This window comes from Chiloscyllium plagiosum, unplaced genomic scaffold (genome assembly GCF_037043375.1).
Source record: "Chiloscyllium plagiosum isolate Xiang-an unplaced genomic scaffold, Cpla_swu_hap1 HiC_scaffold_5, whole genome shotgun sequence".
NCBI classification, from domain to species: domain Eukaryota; kingdom Metazoa; phylum Chordata; class Chondrichthyes; order Orectolobiformes; family Hemiscylliidae; genus Chiloscyllium; species Chiloscyllium plagiosum.
This window is the reverse complement of record NW_028270143.1, coordinates 49,018,188-49,045,223: the sequence shown is the minus strand read 5'-3', so window position 1 is coordinate 49,045,223 and position 27,036 is coordinate 49,018,188. Positions and strand designations below refer to the sequence as shown.

General features: G+C 42.3%; 1 protein-coding gene across 2 annotated transcripts in view; it reads right to left on the bottom strand.

Moving 5' to 3' along the window:
- Nucleotides 1-27,036, bottom strand: part of calcr (calcitonin receptor) — a 277,357-nt gene that overhangs the window by 27,326 nt on the left and 222,995 nt on the right. For both annotated transcript variants that reach the window (XM_087987149.1, XM_087987150.1), the window contains exons 11-13: nt 12,359-12,512; nt 10,071-10,131; nt 268-334 (exon numbers count right to left, since the gene is read on the bottom strand). In XM_087987149.1, coding sequence (XP_087843275.1) covers nt 268-334; nt 10,071-10,131; nt 12,359-12,512 — 282 coding nt within the window. The remainder of the gene's footprint in view (nt 1-267; nt 335-10,070; nt 10,132-12,358; nt 12,513-27,036) is intronic.

The window sequence follows — 27,036 nt, the reverse complement described above, 5'->3', positions numbered from 1 at the left end:
ATTGATATACATCAACAAAGATTGCAATACAGCATACTATGGAGGAGCTGAGTATCCCTGTGTTCAGGCACCACAAGTTACTGTCAATTTTATTCCATCAGTTGAGAGTGCTGACAGTTTCTCTTCCATTACAACTACAAATTATGAATCATTAATGAATTAGGAGATGGAGTGCTCCTTGGAAACTGTTCATAATTGTAGCTGACCAAAAAATTCTCATACTGTGGCTGCACAACCGTATATTAGCTGTTCAGCTGAAATCCTTACCAATAGAGCTGCAACAATCGGAGCGTGTACTATGTAAAGCAGATGTGTTTCAACACTTATCCAGCAACTGCAAGAAATGCAAATGCAAAAATGAAACACATTAAAGTAGTTATACATGTACATTCATATCTTAAAATCTAGTGAAATTAAAAATAATGTAAATTTGCAATGTTCTGATCTTAGTAATCCTGTGTGACAGTACAAATAGAGCACATTACATGACATGCACTTACACAATATTTTTGCCTCATTGTTAGTTCATCAGCAAATGTTATTTTTGAAGAGTTTAATTCTAGCTGTGCTATATTAATATTCATACTGATGCCATGCAGCATCCAGGGGTGGTGTGATAGCCTCAGTGGTAGTGTTGTTTGCACTGTTGTCTGCATGTTAGAAAGTTGTAAGATCAAGTCCTACTTTCTTGTATCATCCAGTTACAAAGGGGATGAAACAGGTGGGATGGCACCACCAGCCATTTCTAAGCACCCTGCCCTGTTCACAACCTGGCTGCCATTTTTAACCCAGAGGTAAGATTCCCATGTTGTACCCTCTTGAAGTCTGCTGTCTATATCTTACCATGCACCAAGTCCTGCTTACCAATCATCCCTACACATGGTGACTTACATTGACTCTTGGTCAAGCAATAACATGGGGACAAATTTTACATCCTTGTTTTATATTCCCTTCAGGGACTTGCCCTTCTGAAATCTTCTGCAGCCCCTCATCCACCTGTAATATTCAACTAATACTAATTCTTATGCATCCCCAATTTTAACTGGTCTATTATTTAGGCTGTAATTTCAGATGTCTGTGAGGGGAGACACTGGATGTTCATTTTTACACCTTTTTATCTTTCTTTCTTCCTTAAAGATCTGCTTTAAAACCTATCTTTTTGAACCAGCTTTTGGCAACCTGTCCTCATTTCATGTTACATGCCTTAACATCAAATGTTGCTTCAGAACTTTCCTCTGAATGGCCTTGGAACGTTTCACTATGCCAGTAGCACTTCACAGATATGAGTTTATGTTACAATAAGTAATGTGATAACACCAGTAATGCTCAGTTATCAAGGTTAATAGCAAATCGATCCTAGGAGAATCAGCTTCTGTTCCAAGCAGCCCTTGAGTTCCCAGAGAACATATGACAAGTTATTTTATTTCCTTTAGCTGGATATGAGTCTGCAACTTTCCTTTTCCTTTCAGAATGAATTCCACTGCCACCATCCTCGTTATTTAAATTACTATTAATATCCTGGGAGTTACCATAGATTAGAAACTAACTGGACACACCATAAATACACTGTGGCTGCAAGAGCAAGTCAAAGGCTAGGAATCCTGTGACGAGTAACTCATCTATTGACTCCCTGAAGCCTGTTCACCATTTATAAGGCACAAGTCAGGGATGGAACAGAGTACTGGTTTTTTGGATGAATGGAGCTCCAACAACACTAAAGAAGCTTGGCTCCATTTGGAGCAAAGCAGGCCGCTTAATTGGCATCACATACACAAACATTCACTCCCTCCACCACCAATATCCAGAAACAATATCATTGACAAGAGATACTACAGAAATTCTGGATTAGTGGTGCTGGAAGAGCACAGCAGTTCAGGCAGCATTTGAGGAGCAGTAAAATCGATGTTTTGGGCAAAAGCCCTTCATCAGGAATAAAGGCAGAGAGCCTGAAGGGTGGAGAGATAAGCTAGAGGAGGGTGGGGGTGGGGAGAAAGTAGCCCCAGCTATGTCTGTCTCTTTGTTGGCTACCGGCACCACTCCCCACCTCTTCCTCCGCTACATTGATATCTGCATTGGCGCCATCTCGTGCTCCCACGAGGAGGTTGAGCAATTCATCAACTTCACCAACACATTACACCCTGACCTTAAATTTACCTGGACCATCTCTGACACCTCCCTCCCTTTCCTGCACCTCTCCATCTCCATTAATGACGACTGACTTGACACTGACATTTTTTACAAACCCAACGACTCCCACAGCTACCTGGATTACACCTCCTCCTACCCTACCTCTTGCAAAAATGCCATCCCATATTCCCAATTCCTCCGCCTCCGCTGTATCTGCTCCCAGGAGGACCAGTTCCACCACAGAACACACCAGATGGCCTCCTTCTTTAGAGACCACAATTTCCCTTCCCGCGTGGTTAAAGATGCCCTCCAACGGATCTCGTCCACGTCCCGCACCTCCACCCTCAGACCCTACCCCTCCAACCGTAACAAGGACAGAACGGCCCTGGTGCTCACCTTCCACCCTACCTACCTTCGCAGAAACCAAATCATCAGCCGACATTTCCGCCACCTCCAAAAAGACCCCACCACCAGGGATATATTTCCCTCCCCACCCCTTTCCACCTTCCGCAAAGACCATTCCCTCCGTGGCTACCTGGTCAGGTCCACACCTCCCTACAACCCACCCTCCCATCCTGGCACCTTCCCATGCCACCGCAGAAATTACAAAACCTGTGCCCACACCTCCTCCCTCACCTCCATCCAAGGCCCTAAAGGAGCCTTCCACATCCATCAAAGTTTTACCTGCACATCCACCAATATCATTTATTGTATCCGTTGCTCCCGATGCGGTCTCCTCTGCATTGGGGAGACTGGACGCCTCCTAGCAGAGCACTTTATGGAACATCTCCGGGACACCCGCACCAATCAACCACACTGCCCTGTGGCCCAACATTTCAACTCCCCCTCCCACTCTGCCGAGGACATGGAGGTCCTGGGCCTCCTTCACCGCTGCTCCCTCACCACCAGATGCCTGGAGGAAGAACGCCTCATCTTCCGCCTCGGAACACTTCAACCCCAGGGCATCAATGTGGACTTCAACAGCTTCCTCATTTCCCCTTCCCCCACCTCACCCTAGTTCCAAACTTCCAGCTCAGCACTGTCCCCATGACTTGTCTGACCTGCCTAGCTCCTTTTCCACCTATCCACTCCACCCTCTCCTCCCTGACCTATCACCTTCATCCCGTCCCCCACTCACCTATTGTACTCTATGCTACTTTCTCCCCACCCCCACCCTCCTCTAGCTTATCTCTCCACCCTTCAGGCTCTCTGCCTTTATTCCTGATGAAGGGCTTTTGCCCGAAACGCCGATTTTACTGCTCCTCGGATGCTGCCTGAACTGCTGTGATCTTCCAGCACCACTGATCCAGAATCTGGTTTCCAGCATCTGCAGTCATTGTTTTTACCTATACTACAGAAATTGTCCAAGGCTCCGTTGACAGCACTAAACCCAGGATGACCTTCTCTAGAAGGAAAGGGCAGCAGATACATGGGAACAGCCTGCTTGTATGGGCCCTGCCAAACCATTCAGTTTCCAGACTTGGAAATATATCAATGTTCTTTCAGTATTGCTGGGGGAAAAAAACTATCCTGCACTAGATTTTGAGATAGGGTCAAATATATATTTATATACTACTGTAACATGCAGTAGCTCCAACGTATTATCATTTAATTCAATCAATGACATCGTAGAATTTCAACATGAGTGTATTTGTCAGCAGAGGGATATGGTAATTCAGTACTGTATGTTACCTGTGAAGGATCTACATATAATAACAATTCCAGAATATGACAAACTATCTTAAATTGTAGAGATATTTTTACTGGTCTCTACTGTACCAGATTAGAAATCAGTTAAAATCCCTGATGAGTACTACATTGTAATTAAAATTCTCATGCAGTACAGCCCTCCAAATCACAAATATGGATAAACAAATCATGGATTAAATTAACATTTATTCACACTCCAGTGATTACTTACTTTTTTTAACTACCTGGACTGCTTTCATAATAGTCCTTTAGTCACCAAATTACAACCCTTTAATAATTTGTCAAAGTGCTCCATTTCAATTTCTAATTCTGTGCCTCATTGAGATTCTAAACAGATAAGTATTTTAATCAGATTTTCATTACTGATGCTATACTGCTAACACAATGTGCTTTCCACTTAGGTTATGTATTCATCAGGTCAGAGGAGATTGCTGTGCTTAATTAAATCCAGCAGTACATTTGGGCCAGAGGACCAGCTAAAATTAGCAACAGCACATCACTGTAACTAGAACTTACATGCATGGCTACGAGTTCAGTTGTCTAAAAAAAAAGGCCTACATATAATCATTTAGGAACCAACTGTTCTTTGGTTGCAAATGTAAATGTATCCATTACAAAGTACTTAAAACAAAAATCACAATTATGGAAGACCTATTCTGTCACCAAGTTACAAAGGGAAGAACATTACCTGCCTCGGCTTGATTTCATCTTGACCCTAATCCATATCTCAGGAAGATGATTATTGACTATCAGAGAAGGACATTCACACTATTAATGCATAGTGGAGCCACAAGCTGGAGACCTAAAGGAATTTTGAAGCATTGTCCTGAGCAATAAAGGTTGAAGTGACTAATACTGTTTGCTTGCTCACCTTCTTAGAACTGGACAAAAAAAAAAATGTCTTTTAGACTGTCACTTTAGTAGGAATATTTCATGCAGCTCTTGGAAGATAAACTGAAGAGCTGGCATAATTGCTTAACTATTCCAAAAAACATCCCACTATAACTCTGAAAGACTAATGAGCATCAGTGCTATGGAGGACACATTCTTGGAATGTGTTTGAGATGGTTTTCAGGAGTAATATGTTGAGGAACTAATAAGGGCATGGATGGTTTGCGATCTACTATTATGAAATGAGAAAGAGCTAATGTATAATGTTGTAACAAAACCTATAGGGAGTAGTAACAATCGGATGCTAGAATTTTCCATTAAGTTTGAAAGAGAAGTAGTTCAATTTGAATCTGAGGTCTTAAAACAAAACAAGGGAAATTATAAAGATGTGAAGTGGAAGTTGGTTGTAGTATATTAGACAAATACATTAACATATTTGTTGGTAAATAGACAACGAATATAAAAAAATGTTTGCTTTAAGGCAAAACAAACAGGGAAATTAAGAGCCCCATGGCTAACAAGGGGTGTTAAAGATAGTTTAACGTCAAAGGAGGAGACTTCAGGCAAGTCTGGAGAAAGATCTTTGGGCTTGAAATGTTCATGCTGCTTTCTCTCTACAGATGCTACAAGACCTGCTAAGTTTCAGCAGCAATTTCTGTTTTTGTTTCAGATTTTCAGCATCTGCATTTCTTTGTTTTGAGTTAACTAAGTACCTTTGTTTCTGCTTTTATGGAGGAAGGCACAAGAGGTCTCCCAGAAATAATTAAGAGCCAAGAGCCTAGAGAGATTATGGAACTGAAAGAAATTAATATTAGTAACAAAGCAGTATTAGGAGAGATCAATGGGAGTGAAAGGTGACAAATTCCTGGAACTAAGTGAACCTGCACCTTAGTGTGCTAAAAGAGAAACAGATACTGCATGCATTGGGGATCATCTTTCAAAGTTGTATTAATTCTGCATTGGTGCCTGCAGACTGGAAGGTTACAAATGTAACCCCGCTGTTTAAGGAAGGACAGAGAGAGAATACAGAACTACAGACCATTAGCCTGTCATAGTAGTGGGAAAAATACTAGAATCTATCATAAAGGATGTGATAACTGGATATTCAGAAGTAGTTGTCTGTTTGGACAGAGTCAAAATGGATTTATGAACAGGAAATCAAATTTGACAAACCTGATAGAGTTCAATTGAAGATTTTACTAGCAGAGTCAATGAAGGTGAACCGGTGAATGTGGTGCATTTGGATCTTCATATGGTTTTTGATAAAGTTTTCCAAAGGAGATTAGTAAAACAGGAGCCCAACTTAAGATACTAGCATGGATTGAAGACCATTTAATAGAGCAGAGAGTAAGGGTGAAGATGTCATGCTCAGGTTGGTAAGGCTGTGACTGGTGGGGTACCACAAGGGTCAGGATTGGGCCCCAGGTGATCGCATCTATATCAAATATTTGCATCTGTAGGTGGCGGGGGGGGTGTGCAATTTCTAATTGTGATATTTCTAAGCTTGCAAAGGATACAAAATGTTGTGGGAATGTGAGCTATTAGCAGAATTCACACAGGGTTTAACAAGTTATAGATAGGCTGAGTGATTAGGCAACAGCGTAGCAAATGGAATATAATGTAGACAACTGCAAGGTTATTCACTTTGGTTGAAGGAATCAAGGTGAACAGTACTTCATATGGCTTTTGATAAAGAGATTGGACAATGTTGTTACCCAAAAGGATCTAGCTGTCATCGTTTATAAGTTATTGGAAGCTATTATTATGACATGGCAGTGAATCCTTCTGTTAATTAAACCAAACACCCAGAAAACCTCACCATGCCTCATAATCTGTTAAAATTTGAGTGACAGAGAACTCCCAAATTCCACTATTTAAAGAAAATAATATCAATTATTCTTTAACTCTAAAAGTGAACTCTTAAACAACAATTATTCATGACTCTAAGCCACCCTTTCTCTTAACTGCTTACTACCTGCTCCAACTCTATAACAATATGCTGTTCCAATAAGACACTTATTAAAATTATATTAACTTAATTTCAAAACCACACAGCAGCTGAAGATCTCCCTGGGTTGTCTTCTTTCTTTATCCTGTGAATATGTTTCATATGAAAAGGTACCTTTGATAGAGAGTGTTTCCTAATTCCTTGTGTCTCTTTCGATTGCAGCTGTTCTGTCTTCAATTTTCAAAATGCCTGCACTTTTATATCCTCAACATTAGATTGTCTCATTGGTTCAATGTTGGCAAAACAATAAATTCAAACTCGATTGGGTTTTAGTATCCTGGGGTATAACTTAAACACGAATTGTTGTCAAAACAGCAACCAACTCAGGTATCCATTTTACAGCCATATGCTACATACTTTCAATTTTCCAGTACACTCTGAGACTGCCACTTAGTCATATCACAGATACTTGTAAGCTCTCAGTTCTGAACAGCATTCACACTCTCTTAAAGGCACAGCATGTGCTTTCAACTTCATAGCACTGTTATGCAGCAAACAATCTGGAGACAAATAATAGATTAGCCGTTATCACAAGAGGATTTGCATTCAGGAGCAAACTCATAAGATTGTGCCTGTCTCGGGTACAGTTCTGATAATGTGCCTAAGAATATATTCTCCATACAAAGAGTGGATGCAGAAAGGATTTTTGCCCTGGATGTGGGATCGAGAAACCAGAGGCACAGTGTCAGAATAAAAGGTAAACAATTAAGGTTGAGATAAGGAGATGCCTCTTTACTCAGAGTCAGGTGAATCTTTGAATCTCTACCTAGAAGGCTGTGGAAGCTCAGTCATTATATAAGTTCAAGACAGAAATTGATAGATGTCAGGCTACTAATGACATCAAGGGATATAGGAGCAGGCGAGAATATGAGGGAGATGATCAGCCATGACCTAGAATGGTAGAGCAGGTTCGAGGGCTGAATGGTCTACTCAGGCTTCTCTCCTCTTAACTCTGAGTGGAAATGCTCTGGAATGGCTGTAAATTCTGTTGTTAACTAGGGATATATCTAACGTCAAATATAAAATAAAAATCTGTTTGTAATATTCCATAAAATGTACAGCTCAGAAGCAGTTAATTTGGCTCAGCTGGTCTATTTCTAGTTCCCATTCCTGTGTTAATAACCTACATAAGTGTCTTCTCATCTTACTTCACCTGAAGGCATTTCTCCTGCATTCATTTCTGGATTTATTTACAACCAGTGTTAAACTATAGTTGTTGCTGGAGGAATTAGAGGAATCTGTGGTGAGGGTATTCTACAGAAGAGTTCTATAAAATGTAAATTATATTAAGTTGTGTTTTAAAGAGCAATTTAGTGAAGGCCAGTGTATCTGCAGAACATTTAACAATGGATCCTTTCAATATGCTAGTCTTCCTGTTCCACTTGATTACTGTGGTGGACAGGCATCATGCACATAACATAGAACATGCCAGCAGTAGAAGTTCAGATGGTGGAAGATTGCTGAACCCAGGTGAACTCCATTCTTGTTTGGGTTTAATTTACTGAGAGTTACCATCGCATTTTACCGAATTTCAAACATTGGCAAATCTGCCCCTTCACCACCTCCCTGCTCACCATCCAAGGGCCTGAACAGTCTTCCCAGGTAAGGCAGCATTTCACCTGCACTTCCTTCAATCTTGTGTATTGGATTCACTGCACCCAATGTGGCCCACTATGCATTGGGGAAACCAGACTGGGTGACTACTTTGTGGAACACCTTAGGTCTGTACACAAGCATGACCCCGACCTTCCCATAGCTGTCCATTTTAACACAGCATCCTGCTTGCATGCCCATATATCTGACCTCGGCATGCAGCCGTGTTCCAATGAATCACAACGCAAACTGGAGGAACAACATCTCATCTTCAGACTAGGCACTTTACAGCCTCCTGGACTTAATATTGAGTTCAACACCTTCAAATTGTGAACCAACTCCCACTCCCCTTTCTTTTATCTTTTTTGTTACATTCTCTGTCATCATGTCCTCTCTCCCCTTCCCCCTATTCGAGTGGTACTGTCTGATTTTTCCAGTCTGGCAGTTAGACACACCATTGCTCTGCCATTCTCACATTCTGATCACTTCATCTGAACTATCAACATCCATTCTCCCCTGCACTCGAACCACCCCCCATCCCACTATTGCATTCATGCTGCCCCCTCTACACTTCACTTCAGCTCTGATGAAGAGTCATCCAGACTTGAAACATTAGCTTTCTCTCTCTCTCCATGATGCTGCCTGACCCACTGTGACCTCCAGCATTTGTTGTTTTCAGTACAGGTTCCACATCTGCAGTAATTTGCTCCTATCTTTTCCCTTATGTAGGGAAGTTCAAAACTAGAGGGGATAATTCTAAGGTGAGAGGAAAAAGATTTAAAAGGGACCTAAGAAGCAACTTTTTTCACACAGAGGGTGATTCATATATGGAATGAACTGCCAATGGAAGTGATAGATGCAGGTACAGTTTCAACATTTAAAGGACATTTGGACAGGTTTATGAATAGGGAAGGTATAGAGGGATATGGGCCAAAAGCAAGCAAATGGGGCTAGTTTATTTTGAGAAACATGGTTGGCATGGATGAGTTGGAACGAAGGGTCTGTTTCTGTGCTGTATGGCTCTATGACCAAGAAGATGAGGCAGCAACCCAGATCGTCAATGAGAGCAGTCAGTGAAGCAAGGTGTAAAAGGAAGGGACTGAAGAGAGTTACTAAAGCATTGGGAGAAGGACTAATTTCAGCAACATTTGTACAACAACAACGTGGAGTGCAAACTTAACTTGAGGGCTCGGAATTATTGGGTGAAATTTACAGCAATGACTGACAGAAACTTCTGTTAGTCATAAAGAATCAAATTGTCCCATCCCCATAATTCAAGCCCAGTTGTTTTATTTTTAGAGCAAATGTACTCTGTAAAGTTACAACATTGCAATAAATATGCACACTGCAGTTGTAAATATGAACTGGCAACAAGAATAGGCCATTCAACTCTTCCATCCTGATCTGATTCTGGTTTCATCCTACTTTCCTGGCTACCCAGTGTACGCTTAGACAACCTTGTTGATCAAAGATTGGTCTAACTCAGCCTTAAAAATCATTCAACTACTCCACCTCTATTGCTTTCTGTGGAAGAAAATTCTACAAAATAATGGCACTCTGAGAGACAAAGCTTCAGCTCAATTCAATTCTAAAGGATGAATTCCTTATTTTGAAACTGTGTCCCCTAGTTTCTGTCCCTCCCACAAGGACAACTTCTCTCCATATCCAGGTGACAGGAGTTTTTTGCATAAATCAGCAGCTGTGAGAGAGGAAGGAGAAAACCAGGAAGGACTAAACTTACTTGTCATTAAAATATTTCATTCTTGCCACTGCATGGATGGTGGCTGGTATTAAAGGAAATCCTGAAAGAGAAGTTATTCAATGTTAGTATGCACTCCTTACACTTCAGAAGTTCTAATTTATATGGCTATATCCTCAAGTAATAAACTTTATCACAAACACACTCCTGCCAATGCATAATGAAAAGTCACATGCATATTCCATCCACCAGTGGAAAATTCAAACTATAAGACACAAGACTAAAATTTTAGAAGAACATCAATTTCTAAGTAAATTACAAAAAAGCCAAAGAATTGCGGATGCTGAAAATTAGAAGCCAAATCAGGAATTGTTGGAAAAACTCAGCAAGTCAGGCAACATCTCTGGGGAGGGAAAGCAGAGCTAATGTTTCAGATCTAGTGATCCTTCTTCAGATCAGGGTTACTGGACTCAAAATGTTAACACTGCTTTCTTTCTGCAAATGCTGCCTGACCTGCTGAGTTTACCAGCAATTTCTGGTTTTGTTTCTAAATAAATTAATTGATTGAGAAAGATCATCAAAGGTCACAGCAGATCATAATAAATTTAGAATATTAACACACTAGGATCATCAGTACCACACTTTGAAACATTTCAACACAGTTATAGTCACATAGTCTTGGAGTGATATATAAGGAAAATAAACATATTTAGGGAAACCTGAATGGCATAGTGCATGTTAGTGGGCAGCTCTTCGATCCAGTGTGGAATCATATGATATTTACTTGCCCATTCTGTGCCTTCTTTTGCCCTACATAGCTCATTTCATTGATGTTGCTGACCTCTTATGAAGATGCCTGCTCTCTTCAGCAAGACAGTAGTATCCATCAAAATGGCTTCTGGCTACTTTTTCTCCAGTGCCGGGGCACTCAGTACTACCGGTTCACCACCGAATTTCTCTCCTGAGCATTTGCTTTCTTGCAACATAAGGGCAATAGCTAAACTGGAGATTGGGACCTGAAATTCATCAGAATGTTGGGATGCCAATTCCATATTGAAAATTAAATCCTATGTGTATGAAATTCAAATAAATGAAATTCAAACAAATGAAAGAAACAAGAAAACAAGCTTTGGCTATAACCATTTTATGCTTTCCTTTACTCTTCAAAGAACTTGTTCTGTTTCTGCAAAAAATAGTTGCATTTATTTGTCTTGTTTGTTCTTTCCTTGGTGCCTTGTCTGGTGTTGCACTACATTTTAACACCATAAGTTTTATATTATTTGGCTACTTCCTGTCTTTGCAACTCTTTAACATTTATTCTGTTCTTTTTTTTTATTTTTGCAGCATTGCCTTCCTTTTCTTTCACTTATCTTCCATTCTTCTTTCTTTCTCTACGTCCTGTTTGCTTCCCTTCTTTTCTGTTGTGGTGCTGGATAACTTACAGAATTTTGCTATTTCCAATACTAGCTTAGAAGTGATCCAGTTTACCAATCCTTTGTTATGGACCCTCTCTTCATGTTTGTATACAAAGATGTCATAACTCATGTCAGATCACATTTCGAGTACTGTGAGCAATTTTGGACCCCATACCTCAGGAAAGATGTATTGGAGCAGGTCCAGAGGAGGTTCACGAAAATGATCCCTGAAAAGAAAAGCTTAAATTTATGAGGAACCTTTGCGGACTCGGGGACTATACTCGTTGGAGTTTAGAAGGATGAGGGGGGATCTGATTGAAACTTTCAGAATACTGAACAGCCTGGTCAGAGTGGACGTTTAGAAAATGTTTCCATTGGCAGGAGAGACGAAGACCCAAGGGTACAGCCTTAGAGGAGATAAGGAGAAATGTCTTCAGCCAAGGAGTGATGAATCCATGGAATTCATTACCATAGAACGCCTGGAGGCCAGGTCTTTAAGTATATTTAAAACAGAGATACATCAATTCTTGATTGCCAAGGGGATTGAGGGTTATGGGAAGCAAGCGGGAAGATGAGTTGAAAAATCTATCAGATGAAAATGATGACTTCAGATGCTAGAGATTAGAGTTGAGAGACGGGCTTTTGCCCGAAATATCGATTTTCCTGCTCCTCGGATGCTGCCTGACCTGTTGTGCTTTTCCAGCACCATGGTCTCGACTGAAAAACTTATCAGCTATGATTGAATGGCAGAGCAGACTTAGGAGGGCTGAATGGCCTAATTTCTGCTCCTATGTCTTATGGACTTACGGCATGTAGAAATTTGTCAATTCTTAGTAATGTGATTTCTTCTGCTCCTTTGAACCGAAAAATAAGAAAAAGAAAATCAAATTTTAACTTGTCAGATTCAATACATACCCCAACCCAGAAGATAGTACCAGTGCAGATGTTGTTCCTCAGCAAATACTGCCACCACAATTAGTGTGTGCAAGTAGATCCCTTCACAAAGCATCCAAAAGTAATTGCAGCCCAACATGTACTGGAGGAAGAAGTGGAGCACTTTACATCCCACCTGGAGAAGCAGTCACAACCTTGTCTTTAATATTTGTCCATTCAAACAGAATAACAATGTCTATACAGTGCATGCTGTAAAATTAAGGATAAACTACTGAGTTATTTTCATCTGCAGTTCTCTGGAAAAACAAGAAAGGGACAAAAAGATTTCAAAATTTTAAAATATAAACCATTTTTATAAGAAGGTTTTTTTGACATTGATAGCTCGTTTTAAGTCAACAAAATTTGATGCTCATAAAAACTTCCAAACCCATTAGTAAAATGTTACTTTAATGTTATTTATTATTATGTTTCTGTAGAATAGATAAACTGATATATATTAATTCTATTTGAAACCATTGGTAAAGATATCCATTTCAAGGTCCAGTCAAGTCACCTGACAGCAATGTACCCTCTTGACTGGTTCATGTATGCAAACAGCAGTTATAAAAATCATCCAAAACCTTCACATCTGCTTGAAATAATTTGAATTATGACTTATCAACTTGTATTATAAACATACCCAAAAAACATTAAACACAGAATGAGAAACTGAAATGCTGACAGAATAAATCATTTTGTCAAAAAACAGAAATAATGTAGTCTTTTTTTAAAAATGCACATTAGAGCTCAAACAACGTGGAACATGTGTTCATAACATTATCATGAGCCAGGGTTTGAGGTGCAAATGAAAAGTGACCATATATGTTCACTTTGACTGCAGATCCATCTTTATTTAGGATCCTTTCATAAGGATAATTAAAGGATGGCGAAATAATAGCACAGAGGCCGGTATCCTGTCACCAAGTCACCCTTTATTCACTTGTGCACAGTACAATGGCTGTGCTCAGTCAGTTTGGAGTCAGTTACCTGGACTGAGGAGATTATAAATCTCCTGTTCACATTGATCAGTCAGGACTTTCTGATTGGCCCAGGTTAACAACTCCGATCCAGGATTTCGTCATCAACAATACCACCTAGTTCCAATCACTACATTTGATTTGTTTGCATTTGTTAAAATATTAGGTACATGTGGTCCTGCTGTAACATGGTTTTTGTGTTTCTCTGCAACCTCACGCTATCGAAAATTGCGCTGTGGAAAACCACGTTAGAAAATCATGCCGTAGAAGATCGCTAATAGAAAATCACTATACCTGTTCAGTAGAAAATGTGTGTTATCCAAATAACGTCCACAAGTTGTCAATCGTGTTATAGCCAATTCACACTGACAAAACTACCTGTAGTATACAAAATCACCTCAAAGCAGTGATTTTCAGCCTCTGACTAGAGAACATGCAATGTTGTGTTGCCTTTTCTTTGGGAAGGCCTGCTGTATTTTATACAATACTAGCATTTAGACCAGCTGCAGGTCTTTCACCAGAATAAAAACTCTGGGGGATGCAGCAGCCCACTCAGAGCTGGCAGCCTATCAGAGCCTAACAGCTCTTCATGTTCTTTATTTCAAAACTATACTTTAATCATAAAAATATCTTTATATACAAATATCACTAGAGAAGTTTGATTCTGTGCAACCTTTCATATCGAGAGCAAACAAACATTGGCATTTGACAGTTCCGACAACCCAAAGGCACTTCTTACTTATGCAAAATATTATTTACATATATTTGAGGTACTGGGAAGGTCCAGTATCTGAATAGACCCCCATTACTTGGCTGGTGGTGAGAAGGGTAGTATCTGTGAGATCCTTCATGTATGGCTGGTAAATCTGCACCACCAAATGTTGCCCTTGAAGCAGCTGGGGGCAGGGTAGAGGCACACATCTCCTTCTGAAATGTGCCTTTGCAAAGAAAGTCTGGAGAGAGATGCAATGGTTTTTGTCAGATTCGTCCCAAACTGCTCCATGAAGCAGGACTCTGTGCTGTACGGACTGTTCCCTGGACGCACACCAAGACAAACATCGACTATGCCTGGATGGCCATCAACTCGTTGAAAGATGCCTTTTGGTCTGCGTGAAACTTGTTGATCTTCCAGAGCAAGGAGTTGACCTCAATCAGGTGTTGCAACCTAGCATATTCCAAGATCCAGGACTACATGCTGAGGGATGGACTAGAGCTTGGGGCAGCTGCTGCCAAGGTGCAGAGGGGAAAGACCACTGTCTAAGGTCTTTCTGCTGAAGTTAAATGAAAATCTGTTCAGTTATTGAACACTCCTAGTACCTCAAATGTATATAATTATTACCTTGTATATGTAAGAGATATCATTGGTTTGCTTGGATAGAGTCAAACTTCAATGTTTGTTTGTTTCCTTGATATGTTTCTGTACAGAAACTAACTGCATTTGTGACTCTGTATACATATAAAGATATGTTTATGAACAAAGTATATTTTTGAAAATACTTTGGCAGAAAGACCTTAGACAGTGGTCTTTCCCACTGGTGGCAGCTGCCCCAAGCTTTAGTGCATCACTCAGCGTAGTCCTGGACCTTGGAAGGTGCCAGTCAGTAACACTTGTTCGAATTCAGCTCCTTGCTCTGGAAGACAACACAATTCGAGCAGACCAAACAGCATCTTTCACTGGGTTGATGGTCTTCCAGTCGACATTTGTCTTGGTGTGTGTCCCAGGGAGTGGACCATAGAGCACAGAGTCCTGCATCTTTGGGCTGCTTGGGATTGACCTCCACAAAAAATACTGCATCTCTCTCCAGACGTTCTTCATAAAGGCACGTTTCAGCAGGGCGTGTCTCCACACCCACACCCACACCCACACCCCATGCAGCTACTTTGAGAGCTGTGTGTGGTAGAGCAGAGAGGAGCACAAGGCTCTCAGAGATTGTTCTGTCTGATACAGCACAGGTTTGGTCAGGATGAATCACCAGTTCCAGAGTAGAGACCCTCTCCCACTGCAACTTCCCAGGTCATTTCCTCTGCCCTGAAGCTCTTCAACCATGTTCTGAAACAAACTTGCTACCACAGCCACATTTGCTTCCTCAGTGCCTGCCTCAGTAACGCCTGGAGGAAGAACGCCTCATCTTCTGCCTCGGAACACTTCAACCCCAGGGCATCAATGTGGACTTCAACAGTTTCCTCATTTCCCCGTCCCCCACCTCACCCTAGTTACAAACTTCCAGCTCAGCACTGTCCCCATGACTTGTCCTACCTGCCTTTCTTCTTTTCCACCTATCCACTCCACCCTCCTCCCTGACCTATCACCTTCATCCCCTCCCCCACTCACCTACTGTACTCTATGCTACTTTCTCCCCATCCCCACCCTCCTCTAGCTTATCTCTCCACCCTTCAGGCTCAGCCCTTTATTCCTGATGAAGGGCTTTTGCCCGAAACATCGATTTTACTGCTCCTCGGATGCTGCTTGAACTGCTGTGCTCTTCCAGCACCACTAATCCAGTTCCAGAGTAGAGCTGACCAGAATGGTGATGACCTTAGACAGGATTTTTTAATTTGCATTCAGCAGTGAAATAAGTCACCAATTTCTAATTTCCTCCCTCTCCGCCTTCTGCTTGTAGAATCCTCGAGGATTCACACATGCTACCTACCAGAAGCATACTGTCATACACCTCCAGCAGGTCCTAGCCAATCAAGTCCACAAAGCTGAATATAACATTGGACTGTCACTTCTGGGAGTTTTATTCTTTTCCAAGGACTCAAGGGCCTTGGTCAATTCATTCGGCTCCCCCACATGCTGTTGTCTAAGACTTCCGTGACACAGGACAGGAACGACTGGCAGGCCGCACTGTCCTGGGGCTTTGTGTCACACAGCTGCCAGTATTACATTCATCCAACTCCACACATCAAGGAGGGTGCCAAGCACAGATCAGTGAAGGTGAGAAGGTAGTTATGAGCTGTGCGTTGCGAGGAAGAAGAAGGTGGGAGGTGGAAGTTTGCACCAAGAGTAAGGTGCATTTTTAGTGCCCCCCTGCTTCCTGATACCAGTCCCTATATCAGGTATTGGGTGGCTATAAACAAGAGATGATGCATCACATCCTTGCTCCTACCATTGGAACATACAGTCAACATGCAGGCAATTGCTTGCCAAAGGAATGATAAGACAAGAGTGTTGAATGTCTGTAAAGGATATTGCTGGGAAAATGAGTTGAATCCATTTTCTTGCTGTTATCATAACTTTCCAACTTGTCATGTACAATATGTATGTATTTTTCTTTACACCTTCGTATGTACTTTTTCTTTGGTTTTGGTGAAAAGTGCATTCGGAGCCTTTTGTTCCATTACTGGCCACCATGGTAGCCAAATTGCAAAACAAAAAAACAGGATTTTTCCAGCCCAGTTTCAGTCTGGAGTCAGACTTGTGCAGTGTCACCATCAGCTGTGATAGGGTGAGATAACATTGTCTTATACAATACCAATTGTCATCTGTGGAACATCAGCATTAAGAAGTCATATTGTTCTTATCACTGAGGTTTTTATTTATCTTCTCATCCTATCATTGTTATCTCTATTCCTCTTTTGTGACTATGTATTTTCCTAGCTGCAAAGAAAAGCCTAAGTCTGTAATATTCAGGCCTCTTCCTATTTTTGTCTACCAGGAAACTTCAACTGTTTCTATTTGCGCTGATTTACAATAGATTGCAAGGTTGAATGCACCAAGCTTGTATTTTAGTTCTTATAGAGTCATAGAGATGTACAGCACGGAAACAGACCCTTTGGTCCAACCCATCCATGCCGATCAGATATCCCAACCCAATCTAGTCCCACCTGCCAGCACCCGGCCCATATCCCTTTGTGGGCGACACGGTGACACAGTGGTTAGCACTGCTGCCTCACAGCGCCAGAGACCCGGGTTCAATTCCCGACTCAGGCGACTGACTGTGTGGAGTTTGCACGTTCTCCCCGTGTCTGCGTGGGTTTCCTCCGGGTGCTCCGGTTTCCTCCCACAGTCCAAAGATGTGCAGGGTCAGGTGAATTGGCCACGCTAAATTGCCCATAGTGTTAGGTTAAAGGGGTAAATGTAGGGGTAGGGGTAGGGGTATGGGTGGGTTGCGCTTCGGCGGGTCAGTGTGGACTTGTTGGGCCGAAGGGCCTGTTTCCACACTGTAAGTAATCTAATCTAATCTAATCAAACCCTCCTATTCATATACCCATTCAAATGCATTTTAAATGTTGCAATTGTACCAGCCTCCACCACTTCCTCTGGCAGCTCATTCCATACCCGTACCACCCTCTGTGTGAAAAAGTTGCCCCTTAGGTCTCTTTTTTTTCTTTCCACTCTCAATCAAAACCTATGGCCTCTAGTTCTGGACTCCCCTACCCCAGAGAAAAGTCTTTGTCTATTTATCCTATCCTTGCCCCTTATGTTTTTGTAAACCTATTTAAGGTCACCCCTCAGCCTCCAATGCTCCAGGGAAAACAACACCAGCCTATTCAACGTCTCCCTATAGCTCAAATGATCCAACTCTGGCAACATCCTTGTAAACCTTTTCTGAACCCTTTCAAGTTTCACAAATCTTTCTGATAGGAAGGAGACCAGAATTAAAGAAAACAAAGAACAAAGAAAATTTACAGCCCAGGAACAGACCCTTCGGCCCTCCAAGCTAGAGCCAATCCAAAATGTACTGTCTAAACCTGTCGGTCAATTCCTAAGCATCTGTATCCCTCTGCTCCCCACCTACTCATGCATCTGCCCAGATGCATTCTTAAATGAATCTACCTGCCTCTACCACCTCTGCTGGCAACACGTTCCAAACAGGGGAAGGGCTCATGCCCGAAACGTCGATTCTCCTGTTCCTTGGATGCTGCCTGACCTGCTGCGATTTTCCAGCAACACATTTTCAATACGTTCCAAATGCCCACCACCCTCTGTGTGAAGTACTTGCCTCATGTATCCCCCTTAAACTTTCCACCTCTCACCTTGAAAGCATGACCTCTCGTTATGGAATCCTTAACCCTGGGAAAAAACTTATCTCTATCCACCCTGTCTATACCCTTCATGATTTTGTAAACCTCAATCAGGTCCCCCCTCAATCTCCTTTTTTCTAATGAAAATAAACCTAATTTATGAAAATACTCAACCTCTCTTCATAGATAGTACCTTCTATACCAAGCAACATCCTCGTAAACCTTCTCTGCACCTTCTCCAAAGCATCCACATCCTTTTGGTAATATGGCGACCAGAACCGTACACAGTATTCCAAATGTGGCCGAACCAACATCCTGTATAATTTTAACATGACTTGCCAGCTCTTATACTCAATACCCCGTGCAATGAAAGCAAGCATACTATATGCCTTCTTGACCACTCTATCCACCTGTGTAGCAACCTTCAGGGTACAATGGACCTGCACTCCCACATCTCTCTGTCCATCAACTTTTCCCAAGGCTCTTCCGTTCATTGTATAATTTGGTCTAGAATTAGTCTAAATGCATCACCTCACATTTGTCTGGTTTGAAATCTATCTGCCACTTTTTGCCCAACTCTCCAGTTTATCTATATCCTCCATATTCTCTGACAGTCCCTTATGCTTTCTGCTACTCCACCAATCTTCGTGTCATCTGCAAACTTGCTGATCATACCAACAGTGCCCTCTTCCAGATCATTTATGTATATTATAAACAACAGTGGCCCCAACACTGATCCCTGTGGAACACCACTGGTCATCTTTCTCCATTTCGAGAAACTCCCTTCAACTGCTACTCTCTGTCTCCTGTTGCTCAAGCAGTTCTTTATCCACCTAGCTAGAACACCCTGCACACCATGTGACTTCACTTTCTCCATTAGTCTACCATGGGGAACTTTGTCAAACGCCTTACTAAAGTCCATGTATATGACATCAATAGCCCTTCCTTCATCGATCAACTTGGTCACTTCCTCGAAGAACTCTATTAAGTTGGTAAGGCACAATTTCCCCCGCACAAAGCCATGTTGCCGATCACTGATAAGCCCATTCTTTTCTAAATATAAATAGATCCTATCTCAGTGCCCTCTCCAGCAACTTCCCCACCACCGATCTCAGGCTCACTGGTCTGTAATTACCCGGAATATCCCTACTACCCTTCTTGTACAGGGGGAAAGCATAAGCAACCATCTAGTCCTCTGGCACCTCACCTGTATTTAAGGATGCCACAAGGTTATCTGTCAGGGCACCAGCTATTTCCTCTCTCGCCTCCCTTAGCAACCTGGGATAGATCCCAGCTGGTCTTGGGGATTGGTCCACCCTAATAACCTCTAGCCTACCCAACACATCTTCCCTCCTTATGTCAACGTGATCCAGACTAAACAAACGTCTATCCCTAATCTTAAGGTTCATCATGTTCCTCTCCTCAGTGAACACTGATGCAAAGTAATCATTCAGAATCTCACCCATTCTCTCAGGTTCGACACACAGCCTTCCTTCATTATCTTTTAGTGGATCAATCCTTTCTCTAGTTACCTGCATGCTTCTTATATAAGAATAAAATGCTTTGGGATTCTCCTTAATTCTGCTTCCTAAAGTTATTTCATGACCCCTTTTAGCCCGCTTGATTCCTCATTTAAGACTTGTCCTACTCTTCTGATATTCCTCCAGGGCCCATTCTTTTCTTAGCTGCCTAGACCTTATGTATAGTTTCCTTTTCCTCTTTGCCAGTCGTACAATTTCTTCTGTTATCCACGAATCTTGCCCTTCCTATCCTTTGCCTTCAACGGGACATGCCTATCCTGTCCTATCTTTAACCAGTCTTTGAAAGCCACCCACATCTCAAATGTGGACTTTCCTTCGAATAGCTGTCTCCAATCCACATTTCCCAGCTCCTGCCTAATTTTGATTAAATTGGCCTTAGCCCAGTTTAGTACTCTTCCCTTAGGATCACTCTCATCTTTATCTATGAGTATTCTAAAACTTACAGAATTGTGGTCACTGTTCCCAAAGAAATCCCCCACCGCAACTTCTATCACCTGGCTCATTCCCCAGTACTAGGTCCAATATGGACCCTTCCCTCTCAGACTATTGACATATTGGTCTAGAAAACTGTCCTGGATGCTTCTTACAAATTCTACCCCATCCAGACCTCTGACACTAAGTGTATCCCCAGTCAATGTTGGGAAAATTAAAATCTCACATCTATACTACCCTGTTGCCTCTATATCTTTCCATAATCTGTTTACCTATTTGTTCTTCTACCTCACGCTCACTGTTGTGAGGCCCGTAATACAGCCCCAACAATGTAATGCACCCTTCTTAATTCGCAGCTCCACCCATAATACCTCACTACTCAAGACCACCATAGTGTCCTCATTTAGCACAGCTGTGCTATCATCCCTGACCAGCAATGCAACTCCACCCCCTCTTTTACTTCCCTCCCTATCCTGTCTGAAGCCTCTATATCCTGGAACATTTAGTTGCCAATCATCATGTCCTTCCTTCAACCAAGTCTCTGTGATTCCAATAACATCATACTCCCAGGCACCAATCCAAGCCCTAAGTTCATCTGCCTTACACTATACTCCTTGCATTAAAGCAGATGCATTTCAGGCCACCAGTTCTTTTGCGCTCACCTGCTGTCTGCCTACTCTTCCCTTTATTAATGCTATCTTCATGATTCTTACAGTCTCCAGTCTCCACCTCGCTGCCTACTTGTTTTCTCTTCTGGTTCCCAGTCCTTTGCCACATTAGTTTAAAATCTCCCCAACAACAGTAGCAAAAACTCCCCCAAGGACATTGGTTCCAGTCTGGTTCAGATGTAGACTGTCCATTTTATAATAGTCCTACCTTCCCCAAAACTGGTCCCAATGTCCAACAAATCTGAACCCCTCCCTCCTACACCATCTCTCAAGTCACGTGTTCATCCCGCCTATTTTTTCATTTCTATGCTGGCTGGCTCGTGGCACTGGTAGTAATCCCGAGATCACTACCTTTGAGGTCCTCCTCTTTAACTTCTCTCCTTGTTCCCTGAATTCTTCTTTCAGGACCTCATCTCGTTTTCTACTTATATTGTTGGTGCCTATATGCACCAAGACAACTGGCTGTTCACCCTCCCCTTTTAGAATGCTCTGCAGCTGATCAGTGACATCCCTGACCCGAGCACCTGGGAGGCAACATACCATCCGGGAGTCCCGTTTCCAGCCACAGAACTGCCTATCTGCTCCCCTCACAATAGAATCCCCTACGACTATGGCCTTATGAGTCTTTTTCCCGCCGTTCTGAACAGCAGTGCTCACCATGGTGCCATGATCCTGGCAACTGCTGCCTTCATCGGTGAGCCATCTCCTCCAACAGCCATCTCCTGTTTGAGATGAACGCAGGAGACACCTGCACTGCCTTCCTACACTTTTTCTGTCTTTTGGTCACCCATTCACTGTCTCCCTCAACAATTCTAACCTGCGATGTGACCAGTTCACTAACCGTGCTATCCACGACCTCCTCAGCATCGTGGATGCTCTGCAGTCAGTCCATCCGCAGCTCCAGAGCCGTCATGCGGTCAAACAAGAGCCGCAGCTGGACACACTTCATGCAAGTGTAAGAGTCAGGAATGTCAGACACATTCCTAAGCTCCCACATCAAGCAAGAGGCACATGCCATGGATCTGAGGTCCCCTGTCATTGTAAGCTTAGCTTTATATGAACTAACTAAAATCAAACAATGCACTTAAATACATGAAAACAAACGATAAGAAAGAAATAAAAGCCTTACCTTACAGAGTCTTTTTCTTCCTGTTAGAGGAGGGTATGGAGGGAGATACTACACATGCAGTATCTCGGGTTTAGCCACTGCCCAAATATAAATTAAGCCCTTACCTTCCCAGCAGCCCTTGCTTCACCTCACTTTCTCTCCTTGCTGCTCTGTCAAAATGGAGGCACGCAATACTCCAATGTCTTGTACAGCTGCAATATGACCTCCCAACTCCTGTACTCAATACACTGACCAATAAAGGAAAGCATATCAAACGCCTTCTTCACTATCCTATCTACCTGCAACTCCACTTTCAAGGAGCTATGAACCTGCACTCCAAGATCTCTTTGTTCAGCAACACTCCCTAGGACCTTACCATTAAGTGTATAAGTCCTGCTAAGATTTGCTTTCCCAAAATGCAGCACCTCGCATTTATCTGAATTGAACTCCATCTGCCACTTCTCAGACCATTGGCCCATTTGATCAAGATCCCATTGTAATCTGAGGTAAACTCCTTTGCTGTCCACTACACCTCCAATTTTAATGTCATCTGCAAACTTACTAACTGTACCTCTTATGAAGACATCCAAATCATATATGTAAATGACAAAAAGTAGTGGATCCAGCACCGATCCTTGTGGCACTCTGCTGGTCACAGGCCGCCAGTTCTGTATCCAAATGGTGAGTTCTCCCTGTATTCCATGCGATGTAACCTTGCTAATCAGTCTCTCATGGGGAACCTTGTTGAATGCCTTACTGAAGTTCACATAGATCACATCTACTGCTCTGCCCACATCAATCCTCTTTGTTACTTCTTCAAAAAACTCAATCAAGTTTGTGAGACATGACTTCCCACGCACAAAGCCATGTTGACTATCCCGAATCAGTCCTTGCCTTTCCAAATACATGTACATCCTATCCCTCAGGATTCCCTCCAACAACTTGCCCACCACTGATGTCAGGCTCACTGGTCTATAGTTCCCTGGCTTGTCCTTACCGCCCTTCTTAAACAGTGGCATCACGTTAGCCAACCTCCAGTCTTCCAGCACCTCACCTGTGTATTAACGATACAAATATCTCAGCAAGAGGCCCAGCAATCACTTCCCTAGGTTCACAGAGTTCTCGGGTACACCCGATCGGGTCCTGGAGATTTATCCATTTTTATGTGTTTCAAGATATCCAGCACTGTTGAGTATATTTTTAAAAACTAGATTAATAATCTGTGCCATCTTCTCAAAGTAGTTTAGTTCTATTTTCCTTTGGTTTGCATCAATTTTCTCTTGTATACCAGGTGCAATTATGTCTGATTTTATCAATTCAGTTAAAAGTACACAACACCAGGTTAAGTCCTAAAGGTTTAATTGGAAGCATTAGCTTTCGGAACGCTGCTCCTTCGTCAGGTGGTTGTGGAGTACATGATTGTAAGACACAGAATTTGTAGCAAATGTTTACAGTGTGATGTAACTGAAATTATACATTAAAAAATACCTTGATTGTTTGTTAAGTCTCTCATCTGTTAGAATGACCATGTTAGTTTCACTTCCATCATATGTAAATTGCAAAACCATTTTTAAAAGTTACATCCTCAAGTGAATTTTAACCACTGATGTCAGCCCAGCTAATATGTTGAAGGTGTTAGCCCCCTGTGTGCTGCTCTTTGTCCATAATGTTTAGACTGATTCTAATCTAAAAAATGAGTTAACAGAATCTTACATGGATTCATGCAGTTTTTGAGCAAAGTACAATGTAACTCTGCAAGTACAAATTCACCCCACAAACGTATGTGTGCATGGGTGTGTGTTGGAGGGGAGGGGTTGTGAGTGCCTGTGAGAGAGAGTATATGTGTGTGTGTGTGAGTGTGAAGGGCTTTAAGTCTGCGAGAGGGTTCATGTGTGAGTGTGGGAGTGTGTGTGCCTGTAGGTGTTAGGGAATGATGGATTCTCAGAGGTGCGTAGCACGAACAGCCAAGTTTCTGGTATTGAGACTGGCTCTAATACAATGAAGGGTATGTCGGGTTCCAAGAGATCAATTGTGTTAGGGGATTCTGTAGTCCGAGGAACAGACAGACGTTTCTGTGGCCAGCAGAGAAAAAGCAGAATGGTGTGTAGTTTCCCTGGTGCCAGGATCAAGGATGTCTCAGAGAGGGTGCAGAATGTTCTCATGGGGGAAGAGGGGCCAGCAAGTGGTCATTGTCCACATTGGAACCAACGACATAGGAAGGGAAAAGGTTGAGATTCTGAAAGGAGATTACAGAGAGTTAGGTAGAAATTTAAAAAGGAGATCCTCAAGTGTAGTAATATCTGGATTACTCCTACTGCCACGAGCTAGTGAGGACAGGAATAGGAGGATAGAGCAGATGAATGCATGGCTGAGGAGCTGGTGTATGGAAGAAGGATTCACATTTTTGAATCACTGGAATCTCTTTTGGGGTAGAAGGGACCTGTACAAGAAGGACGGATTGCACCTAAATTGGAAGGGGACTAATATAGTGACAGGGAGATTTGCTTGAGCTGCTCGAGAGGATTTAAACTAGTAAGGTGGGAGGGTGGGACCCAGGGAGAGAGTGAGGAAAGAGATCAATCTGAGACGGGTACAGCTGAGAACAGAAATGAGTCAAACAGTCAGGGCAGGCAGGGACAAGCTAGGACTAATAAATTAAACTGCATTTATTTCAATGCAAGGGGCCTAACAGGGAAGGCAGATGAACTCAGGGCATGGTTAGGGACATGGGACTGGGATATCATAGTAATTACAGAAACATGGCTCAGGGATGGGCAGGACTGGCAGCTTAATGTTCCAGGATACAAATGTTACAGGAAGGATAGAAAGGGAGGCAAGAGAAGAGGGGGAGTAGCATTTTTGATAAGGGATAGCATTACAGCTGTGCTGAGGGAGGATATTCCCGGAAATACATCCAGGGAAGTTATTTGGGTGGAACTGAGAAATAAGAAAGGGATGATAACCTTATTGGGATTGTATTATAGACCCCCTAATAGTCAGAGGGAAATTGAGAAATAAATTTGTAAGGAGATCTCAGCTATCTGTAAAAACATTCAGGTAGTTATGGTAGGGGATTTTAACTTTCCAAACATAGACTGAGACTGCCATAGTGTTAAAGGTTTAGATGGAGAGGAATTTCTTAAGTGCATACAATACAATTTTCTGATTCAGTATGTGGATGTACCTACTAGAGAAGGTGCAAAACCTGACCTACTCTTGGGAAATAAGGCAGGACAGGTGACTGAGGAGTCAGTGGGAGAGCACTTTGGGACCAGCAACCACAATTTTATTCGTTTTAAAATCATGATGGAAAAGAATAGACCAGCTCTAAAAGTTGAAGTTCTAAATTGGAGAAAGGCCAATTTTGACGGTATTAGGCAAGAACTTTCAAAAGCTGATTGGGGGCAGATGTTCGCAGGTAAAGGGACAGCTGGAAAATGGGAAGCCTTCAGAAATGAGATAACAAGAATCCAGAGAAAGTATATTTCTGTCAGGGTGAAAGGAAAGGCTGGTAGGTATAGGAAATGCTGGATGATTAAAGAAATTGAGTGCTTGGCTAAGAAAAAGAAGGAAGCATATGTCAGGTATAGACAGGATAGATCGAGTGAATCCTTAGATGAGTATAAAGGAAGTAGGAGTATACTTAAAAGGGAAATCAGGAGGGCAAAAAGAGCACTGCAAACAGAATTAAGGAGAATCCAAAGGGTTTTTACAAATATACTAAGGACAAAAGGGTAACTAGGGAGAGAATAGGGCCCCTCAAAGATCAGGAAGGTGGCCTTTGTGTGGAGCCACAGAAAATTGGGGAGATACTAAATGAATATTTTGCATCAGTATTTACTGTGGAAAAGGATATGGAAGATATAGGCTCTAGGGAAATAGATGGTGACATCTTGCAATATGTCCAGATTACAGAGGAGGAAGTGCTGGATGTCTTGAAAAGGGTAAAGGTGGATAAATCCCCAGGACCTGATCAGGTGTACCCAATAACTCTGTGGGAAACCAGAGAAGTGATTGCTGGGCCTCTTGCTGAGATATTTGTATCAGTGATAGTCACAGGTGAGGTTCCCGAAGACTGGAGGTTGGCAAACGTGATGCCACTGTTTAAGAAGGATGGTAAAGACAAGCCAGGGAACTATAGACCGGTGAGCCTTACCTCGGTGGTGGGCAAGTTGTTGGAGGGAATCCTGAGGGACAGGATATACATGTATTTGGAAAGGCAAGGACTGATTAGGGATAGTCAAAATGGCTCTGTGCATGGGAAATCATGTCTCACAAACTTGATTGAGTTTTTTGAAGAAGTAACAAAGAAGATTGATGAGGGTAGAGCAGTAGATGTGATCTATATGGACTTCAGTAAGCCGTTCTACAAGGTTCCCAATGAGAGACTGATTAGCAAGGTTAGATCTCATGGAGTACAGGGAGAACTAGCCATTTGGATACAGAACTGGCTCAAAGGTAGAAGACAGAGGGTGGTAGTGGAGGGTTGTTTTTCAGACTGGAGGCCGGTGACCAGTGGAGTGCCACAAGGATCAGTGCTGGGTCCTCTACTTTTTGTCATTTACATAAGTGATTTAGATGTGCGCATAAGAGGTAAAGTTAGTAAGTTTGCAGATGACACCAAAATTGGAGGTGTAGTGGACAGCGAAGAGGGTTACCTCAGATTACAACAGGATCTGGACCAGATGGACCAATGGGCTGAGTGGCAGATGGAGTTTAATTCAGATAAATGCGAGGTGCTGCATTTTGGGAAAGCAAATCTTAGCAGGACTTAGAGGGTGTTGCCAAACAAAGAGACCTTGGAGTGCAGGTTCATAGCTCCTTGAAAGTGGAGTCGCAGGTAGATAGGATAGTGAAGAAGGCGTTTGGTATGCTTTCCTTTATTGGTCAGAGTATTGAGTACAGGAGTTGGGAGGTCAAGTAGCGGCTGTACAGGACATTGGTTAGGCCATTGTTGGAATATTGC